This window comes from Petromyzon marinus, unplaced genomic scaffold (genome assembly GCF_048934315.1).
Source record: "Petromyzon marinus isolate PM22_M1 ecotype Great Lakes invasive population unplaced genomic scaffold, UKy_Petmar_22M1.pri1.0 PM_G_Scaffold_32, whole genome shotgun sequence".
In the NCBI taxonomy this organism is placed as follows: Eukaryota; Metazoa; Chordata; class Hyperoartia; order Petromyzontiformes; family Petromyzontidae; genus Petromyzon; species Petromyzon marinus.
The window spans coordinates 2,000,063-2,009,562 of record NW_027422895.1 but is presented as its reverse complement, the minus strand read 5'-3'; the positions used below and the strand labels follow the sequence as shown (position 1 = coordinate 2,009,562).

The window sequence follows — 9,500 nt, the reverse complement described above, 5'->3', positions numbered from 1 at the left end:
TTTTTGGGAACAAAACTGAAACCTTTTTACAAGGATTCATGCTGCTGCATTAACCACAATACCTGCAGTCAAATTGCAAACAAAAAACACACTATGATATTTGTGGCATTGTCCTTGAAACTGATTGGTCCACACCAAGGGACGGCTTTCTTTCTAAAGGACAATGCATCATATATTATCATAGTATGTGTTTTGTTTGCATTTTGACTGCAGGTATTGTGGTTAATGCAGTAACATGAATCCTTGTAAAAAGGTTTCAGTTTTGTTGCCAAAAAAATGGGAAAAACCCCTATTATTATTACATTTTGGTACTGGCAAAGGAGGTCTAATGAAGATAAAAAACATGCATTTGAACAAACGCAACAATCATCCGGGAAAATTGTTCTCGGAGCGCAGCTAGAAAAAAAAAGCACAAACGTTTTAAGAGACACAACATATCATTTACTGCAGATAGTTTCACATCAATCACTCAATCTCGGTCAACGCTCACCGCCACTATTGCCAGACATTGTGTAACAGGTAAGAGGCGTAGCCCTGCAATTCTTACCCGTGCCACTGCTGACAGATGGGGCTCCACGAGGGGGCTCTGGAGAGCCCCTTTGAGGCGGGCGGGGGGGGGGGTAATTTTGACTCTTTCACGTTGGCCAGACGTCTTCGAAGAGGATTTTGTACACGATACATATATATACGTTATGAACCTGTGACCAATGCCGACTGTTACACTAATAGGATACTCGTAAGCAATGCGTTAGGCTTGACAGGAATTGAACGATGTGTTGTACCGCACATTTTCCACGAATGCTCAGACTACTTTGGTGTGTGTGCATGTTGTATACTCCCCACAGGATTATAAGATAGGCGTCGTTGTGGTCTCATAGTTCAACAATCTTTAGGATCCGACGGTGCATTCCATAACTAAAGGTTAATCCTCTGTTCATAATGATGTCGTTTTTGGTTGCTTAGTACACTGAGTGAACGTATTTCAACGGAACATGAAAATGACTTTTTTTTATGTGACTGAGCGTACCCAGCTATATTTTCACATAGCTCAGTGCCATGATACTATTACTCAGATTTATGTTCCATTAGAAGTTAAGATTACGGTTAAAAGTCACGACTTACTTGCACGCACTTTACGTCGGTAACGCTAAACACACAAACGTTCATTGTGAACGATCAAAGACAACTGTCTGACGTTGTGACTTAAAAAAGTGTTTTAACAGAAATTCAGGCAATTTAAAACAACACGTCATCACAATTTCTTGGCTGTACGTTCTGTTTGTGTGTAACCAGTTTTCTGCGGCAAGACTTAAAGTCAAATTGCGTATACGCACTCAATAAAATGCATCCCACGACAATTATTTTTGTGGAATTTCTTTTTTAAAACATGAACATTTAAGTTTGTAGTTGGCACGTTTTTAACGCGGCAATGAAAGTTGTTTAAAAGTCAAAAGCCTCTGTCTCTCTCTCTGTCTCTCTCTTCTCGTCTCCACTGTCGCTGCCCGTCGGAGCTCGGCGTCTGCGGCTCCTCTCATAGGTGGGCGTCCCCGGCCCGAACGCTCCCAGGAAGCCCTCCTGTGTGGCAGCAGAGAAACAGAACGAAAAGAGAGCCCCATCATCATCATCATCGTCATCACACAGCTGCTGCTGCTGCTGCTGCTACTCAGCCCCGAGCTGTAAATGCTCTGCTGATACGCATGGCATTGTCCTTGTGCTGGTCGCCTTTTGGCGTTGTTCTCTGATCTGATACTTGGTGGTGAGTCACTGGTAGAGAGACACTGGGTAGTGAGACACTGGGTAGTGAGACACTGGGTAGTGAGACACTGCGTAGTGAGACACTGGGTAGTGAGACACTGGTTAGTGAGACACTGGGTAGTGAAACACTGGGTAGTGAGACACTGCTAGTGAGACACTGGGTAGTGAGTCACTGGTACAGAGACACTGGGTAGTGAGACACTGGGTAGTGAAACACTGGGTAGTGAGACGCTGCTAGTGAGACACTGGGTAGTGAGACACTGGGTAGTGAGACACTGGGTAGTGTGACACTGGGTAGTGAGACACTGCTAATTAGACACTGGGCAGTGAGACACTGGGTAGTGAGACACTGGTTAGTGAGACACTGGGTAGAGAGACACTGGGTAGTGAGACACTGGGTAGTGAGACAATGGCTAGTGAGACACTGGGTAGTGAGACACTGGGTAGTGAGACACTGCTAGTGAGACACTGGGTAGTGAGACACTGGGTAGTGAGACACTGCTAGTGAGACACTGGGTAGTGAGACACTGGGTAGTGAGACACTGATAGTGAGACACTGCTAGTGAGACACTGGGTAGTGAGACACTGGGGAGTGAGACACTGGGTAGTGAGACACTGGGTAGTGAGGCACTGGGTGGTGAGACACTGGGTAGTGAGACACTGGGTAGTGAGACACTGGGGAGTGAGACACTGGGTAGGAGTCTAGGCCATAGAGAAGACTGCTTCTACTGCTGTATCTGGTGTAGGCCGACCAGTTCTCAAAGACAAAACGTGTGCACTGAGCGACTTCCGAGACACGTCGAGTAGAAGGCTTCTTATTTATTAAGAGCACACGGGGCGACACACTTCGTAACACAGCTGCACATAGACGATCCTAACACACAGCCCATCTCCGGCATACGCTGCGCCAGCTGTCCGACTAGCGTAGCGGCGGCGGCAACGGAGAGGGTGTTGCAGAACAGCCACGTGGTCGGAGACGAAGGGATCACGACGAGCAGAGACGCAGCCAGGACCCAAGACCCGCTAACAGCCCCGAACCTCTGGTTTCGGTCTCCCTTATATATGCCGGGCGTGGCCAAGCTCCACCTCTGGCCACGCCCCTTTCCAAGCTCCACCACTGGCCACGCCCCTTTCCAGAACCTTCGGGCTGGTTCATCCCCCGCTCCTCCTGATGTCGAGGGGAAATGGGCGAGGACTGTGGCTCATGCAGCTGCAATTGGCTGCTTTGGGTACGCGGTCCAGACCTATCCCCATAGACCCTGGCTCACAAAGTAGGTGTTCAGGCTGGCTGAGAAAAAAGCGACAGGCTGACTCTCATCGTCTGCAGCATCCCACGTCAGAGAATGAGGCTTACCGCAGCCTTCGCTCGGAGGTTCGGAGAGCCGTGAGGCACTGTAAGGACGGTCGGTTGTCGCGGGTTGCTAAGGAGATGGAGTCTGCCTCAATGGCCCATGATCACAAATCGCTCTTTACTTCCATAAAGAAGTAACCTGCAGCACCACACTTATTACTATGATTAGGGGAAAGAACGGTGATCCAATCTCCGACCCCCAGGAACGGGTTTGCAGATTTGCTGAGCATTTCTGAGGTCCTGGAGGAGGGGAAATCCCTCAGCCTGGAAAACATCGTGGCACAAAGTGGGGATGACCCTGCTGAGGCTGCGGTGCCTCAAAGGTGTCGAAGAAGTCACCCCCTGTGAGTGGCTGGCTGAGGTACCATCTGTTGAGGAAGTACTTAAGGCGATCCAGAGCCTAAGACCAGGAAAGGCAGCGGGCAGAGATGATCTCCCAAGCGAAATGCTGAGCGAGGGTGGCGTTTGTTGAAAAGTTTTGTCCACACAGTACACGTCTTTTGGCGTTGCTGAAATCGTTCGTTGCCCGTCCCGCGCTCATGTTGCTGCTGTGATAGGTTATTGTCTTTTATAAATTAGAATGGCGACCCTTTATTTATTTATTTATGCATCTACGCAGTTGGTTTACATCATGTTATTAGAAATGGCAGTACGGGGATTCAACCGCTAGGTGGCAACCGCAGCATTGCTTTGATGATCCGGAGTAAGAGAGAGAGAGACGCCTATTAGCATTGGACACGGAGTAGACGACAGTGGTAGCTCAAATGACAGAGGACAATTATTTACTTATTCAGTTTCTCAACGGGGATAGCTACCCCCCCCCCAAACCATCAACAAAAGCAGTGGCCATTTATCCCCACGGCTGAATCATTTTGGTGGCGCATGCCAGCTTTACCACGTTCGCCGCTTGTTGCAGAAATTCACCGTTCAAATCCGGCACTCACCCTGCTCACGGCTGCCGTTGCATTAACCGTAAACATACGCGCCTTCCACTTGACAGTCGGATGTTAAAGACCTCGCAACGTCTGTCGCAAGATCACGCCATTGTGTGCTGCTGTCACGGTCCCGATTTGCCAAATAAAAAAAAATGACCCGCAGATTGTAATAGACAGCACTCGTGGAAGACCCCTATGGCTGAAGTATGGCAGGGGCCTCCTGAAAGAGTCATGATACTCATTGAGGTTGTCCTTGATAAACAAGCGAACACCTGGAATTACACGCAATTTGGATGACTCTCAGCGGCGAATAATATCTGAACCGGTCCTAGGTCCACACTACTTCACAACCCACACTGATCAGCATGGTGAAGTATGGTCAAACAACCTAAATGACCCAACATGGTGTAATCAGACCATTATTCAGCAGTATTTTCACGAAAGGGCTGGTGGGAAAGCATGGCCCAACAATTCCCATGACCAATACTGTTGGGGAATCCTTCATCCAGCGGCGGATTGACAAAGTGCCGCATAAATCTTTACTGGCGTGCTGCATCAGCAACCGTGATAAGCAGTGCATATGAAGAAAGAAACACCTTGATTAAAAAAAAATCTTTAACTGAATTTTTTGCCCAGCTGTCCTTTGTTGACGACGTTTAATGGCGCTGATGCATGTATAATCCATTAACAAGCAAGCAGTGTTGGTGGATAACACAGGCATTGAGATGCCATGCTGTGCAGCCGCCCACCCACCTCCAAGGCAACTGAATGCTGTGTGAAGTGTAGCAGACAGTACAGTTCAGCAGTTTTCAAATAATTAAATCGTGGACATTTGTCAATCCACTGCTAGACAGATGGATGCGTCTGTGCCATGTTGGTCACGATGGTTGTATGACCATACTTCGAGGTGGCGAGATGTTAACTACCTCGCCTGGTATATAGGAGGTCGTGGGTTAGATCCCGACCCTTACACGTGTATATTTGGAGTTTTAATTTCTCTCTCATCGTGGTCGCATAGATTTTTCTCCGGGGCCTCCGGTTTTTCCCTCTCCACATTTAGAATTAACGTGCGTTTATAGAGTATTTGGCTGCTATAAATTTCCCCATGATGAGCCACTTCGTTGAGCTATCATTTGTGATAGCCAGATCGTTTATAAAAAAGAGCTATATAGCTCTGGGCCTTACCTGGTGAAATATATATTTTTAATTTAGTTTATATGGTGGAAGCCAGGGACTAGTTCAGATATAGCTCCTCACTGTGATGTTAGCCGTGGCTGGGAGTTGAACTAGGGTTCAATCGTATGGTGTGCTGACCACTATGTATTTTATAGCTTTATTTTGGTGATTTCTAAAACAGATGGTTAAGCCATGTTTCTTGCGGAAGTGCGGAGTTGGCCTGATAACTTGAATCTAACTTGTCTTCTGGTTGTTATTGTTTGTCTTGCATCACACTGGGATTTTTGCACACAGCGTTGTAATACGGTGTTTTTTTCTGTAAGATTTGCTGGTTTATCCAGGATGTTTCTGTTGCGCGTCGTCGTCGCTTTAAGATGTTTCTCTGTTCATACTTTGTTGCGGTTGCACCCGACTCAAGAGCCGCATGGCTCACAGGGCTACACCTAATGAATGAAACTTGAAAACTTTAAACTGCCCTACATGACATCATAACAACAGTCTGGACCACTGGACGGGTTCCGCAGGATTGGAAGGATGCCCTGGTGGTCTCCCTCTTTAAAAAGGGGGACTGCACAGACTGTAACAACTACAGGGGCATCTCACTCCTTAGTGTGCTGGTAAAGGTCCTGGCAAGGATTATTTAACATCGCCTTGCCAGGCATGCTGAGGAGAGGCTTACGGAGCCCCAATGCGGTTTCAGGAAAGAGCGGTCCTGCACAGATGCCATGTGATCTGTCCGTTTGCTACAGCAGAGGTGTAGGGAATTCCAACAAGACCTACACATCTCTGCTTTATTTACCTGGTCAAGGCCTATTATACCATCAGTAGGCCTGGGATCTGGGTTGTTCTTCGTGCTTTCGGAGTCCCTGACCTGCTGCTCACGATCATGAACGACCTTCATGATGGTGAGCAGGCCTGGGTAAAACTACGTGGCCGGGAGTCGCAGCCATTCCCTGTACACCTTGGGGTGCGACAGGAATGTCCTCTGGCTCCCACATTATTTAACATCTATTTTGACCACGTAGTTTGTGAAGCCTTTTCATCTGGTACAGATACAATGGGAGGCTGATTGATGCCCGGGTGCAGTCAAGGGATGGCTCCCTATTTCTCAAACATGTTATTGGTGGTGGTGTTGGCGGTGGTGGTTTTGGCGGTGGTGGTGTTGGCGGTGTTGGTGGTGGTGGCGACGTTAGTGGTGTTAGTGGTGGCGACGGTAGTGGTGTTGGTGGTGGCGGTGGCGACGGTAGTGGTGTTGGTGGTGTTAGTGGTGGCGACGGTAGTGGTGTTGGTGGTGGCAATGGCGACGGTAGTGGTGTTAGTGGTTAGTGATGGCGATGGTAGTGGTGTTAGTGGTGGCGACGGTAGTGGTGTTAGTGGTGGCGACGGTAGTGGTGTTGGTGGTGTTAGTGGTGGCGACGGTAGTGGTGTTTGCGGTGGTGACGGTAGTGGTGTTATTGGTGGCGACGGTAGTGGTGTTGGTGTTGGCGGTGTTAGTGGTGGCAACGGTAGTGGTATTGGTGGTGGCGACGGTAGTGGTGTTGGCGGTGTTAGTGGTGGCGACGGTAGTGGTGTTGGTGTTGGCGGTGTGTAACCCCTCACCCAGCCTCCCTGCTCCATGAGCCACGGCTTGCGTGTGATCAACAGCACAGCGGCCACCGCGTCTGTCAAGGGCCACGACTTCTCCAAGTCGCCCAGACGACCGGAGGCCCTCAAGCTCTTCACGAGCAGCGCGCAAAACACCACCATGGACAGGACGCCTTCCCAGTTCATGGGCCCGCCGGCGAGAACCTTCCAGGCCATGGTCACGACCAGCCGGAGCGGCTCCGCCTCCCTCGCCAGCTCCTCCGTGCGGCTCGCCAAGTCCGGGATGGAGGCTTCAAGCTGAGCGAGCAAGATGTCCCCTTGGGTGTCGAGCACCTCCTGCAGCTGCTCCACACGCTGCCGGACGAGCCGCTGGGAAGCCTGGAGCTCCGACTGCACCTCCTGCGCCTGCCGCCGCAGTTGCTGCACCTGCCGCCACAGTTCCTGCCAGTTCTTGAACTGCCGCAGCTGCTCAAACTGCTCGTGCTGCGTCAGCTGCAGCTGCTTGAACCGATGCATTAGCTGTAAGTCCTGGAGCCGATACTGCTCCTGCACCTCCTGGAGCTGCTGCTCCTGCACCCCCTGGAGCTGCTGCCGCTCCTGCTGGAGCCGCCGCACGAGCTGCTGTTGCTGCTGCACCTGCTCAAGCTGCTCCTGCACCTCCTGCACATGTTGGAGCTGCTGCTGCCGGAGATTCTCCGCCCGCTGCTGCTGTTGCTGCTGCGCCAGCTGGAGTTGTCGCTGCACCTTCAGGAGCTGCTCCGGCAACTGCTGAAGCTGCTGCTGGTGGTGCTGGTGCAGTCCCTGCTGCACAGGCTGCTGGTGCTGCTGCTGCAGTCCCTGCTGCACAGGCTGCTGGTGCTGCAGTCCCTGCTGCACAGGCTGCTGGTGCTGCAGTCCCTGCTGCACAGGCTGCTGGTGCTGCTGCTTGTGGAGCTGCCGCCGCTGCTCCGCCTGTTCTGTCAGGTGAGCCACGTAGCCGGAGATTAGATCGGAGGTTACGATGGTCAGCAGCTGCATCGCTTCATCCTCCTCCTCCTCCTCGCCGCCGCAGCAGCCGACCCTCGCCTGTATCCCACCCGCAGAATGCGACGCGGCATGGGCAGAGGCCGCAGGCTGCATGGCGGTGTAGGCCTCAGTGGCGGGCGTTGACGTCGTTGTTGCTGATTCCGCTGCTGCGGGGTCGTTGATGTCGCGAGGCAACTGAGGAGGTGGAGGAGGGGGACGAGGTGGAGGTAGAGGAGGTAGAGGAGGCAGAGGAGGTGGCGACTTCGCGCCTCGCTGGGAGCTGTTTGGCTTCTCCCTCCATTCAGATTTGGTTCTCGGTGATGGCGTAGGATCGATCCGTGGATCTATTCGGTATCGAGGGAAATCGATTCCTCCACGTTCGAATCGACTTCGATTGCAAGCCGTCGGTCGATTTTGACCTCGATTCACGATCCGCACGCGAGGGGGCGGGGCCACGTGGGTGGACGTACAATGCAAAATCAGTTCTGAGACAGAGTTCATAGTTCAGTTATTTGGTATAGCCCTGTGAGCCATTCGGCTCTTGAATCGGGTGCAACCGCAACAAACAAAAAACATGAACATGAAAACATCTTAAAGTGACTTTGTGTGACTGTGCAAACAGAAAATACAGGAAAAAAATATCAAAATATTCAAGCAGCAATAGCACCGTACACCAACGCTGTGTGCAAAAATCTCAGTGGGATGCAAGTCAAACAACAACAACAACCACAAGACAACTAAGATTAAGGCCATCAGTCTAACTCCGTACTACAATAAACAAAAACATGGCCAAAACAAAAAAAACTTTTCGAAATCACCAAAATAAAAGCCATAAATGCAATGTAACAGTGATCATAGGGACTGTGACCGAATTTTTAACAATAAACTACATAAATAAATTATAACACCAAAATCTAGGGCCATAATTTAGGCCACTGAATAGCAGTGGCAGCTAGGGTTGTACAACTCCTCTAGAGCAGTTTTGAGTGAAGATCTCATAGGTAGTGATTTAAGTTGCAGTTTATTGGCAATAGCATTCCAGACCCTGGGGGCATCAATAGCAAAAGCTCTTCCTCCAGTTTTTGTACGGCAATAGGGAATGTGAAGCTGGTAAATGAGCGAAGACCTGAGGTCAAATTTGTTCTTTGAAACAGAGGAGATCCAGTAGGTAGTCTGCGGAATTTTTTGTAAGTACATCGTGAATAAATAAGATCTGGTGCACAAGCCGTCGAACATTAAGAGATGTTAAGTTTGACCCAATGTAGAGATCACAGTGGTGAGTCCTATATGGGCAGTTCAATGCAAATCTTAAGGCCGAGTTATAGATGGAATCAAGCTTCTTCAGTACAGTACTTGGGGCTGATTTATACACGATGTCACAGTAGTCAAGTAGAGGCAGTATGGTAGCTTTTATCAATTCCAAACGGAACATTGATAGAGACCCATAGACTACTCATAGAGACCCATAGACTGCTCATAGAGACCCATAGACTACTCATAGAGACCCTTAGAGTACTCATAGAGACCCATAAACTACTCATAGAGACCCATAGAGTCACTGCACAGAGACCCATAGACTACTGATAGAGACCCATATACTACTGATAGAGACCCATAGAATCACTGCATAGAGACCCATAGACTACTGATAGAGACCCATAGACTACTCATAGAGACCCATAGACTACTGATAG

At 49.8% G+C, this 9,500-nt stretch overlaps 1 protein-coding gene across 1 annotated transcript; it reads right to left on the bottom strand.

Annotated features, from left to right (window-relative positions):
- Positions 1 to 433: 433 nt before the first annotated feature.
- LOC142915551 (uncharacterized) lies at positions 434 to 8,141 on the bottom strand. The gene is made up of 2 exons (XM_076061321.1): positions 6,817 to 8,141; positions 434 to 1,575 (listed from the first exon to the last, which is right to left on the bottom strand). Exons 1-2 carry the CDS (start codon positions 7,918 to 7,920, stop codon positions 1,441 to 1,443), a joined length of 1,239 nt encoding a protein of 412 aa, XP_075917436.1. The 5' UTR covers positions 7,921 to 8,141; the 3' UTR covers positions 434 to 1,440.
- Between the last annotated feature and the right edge of the window lie 1,359 nt (positions 8,142 to 9,500).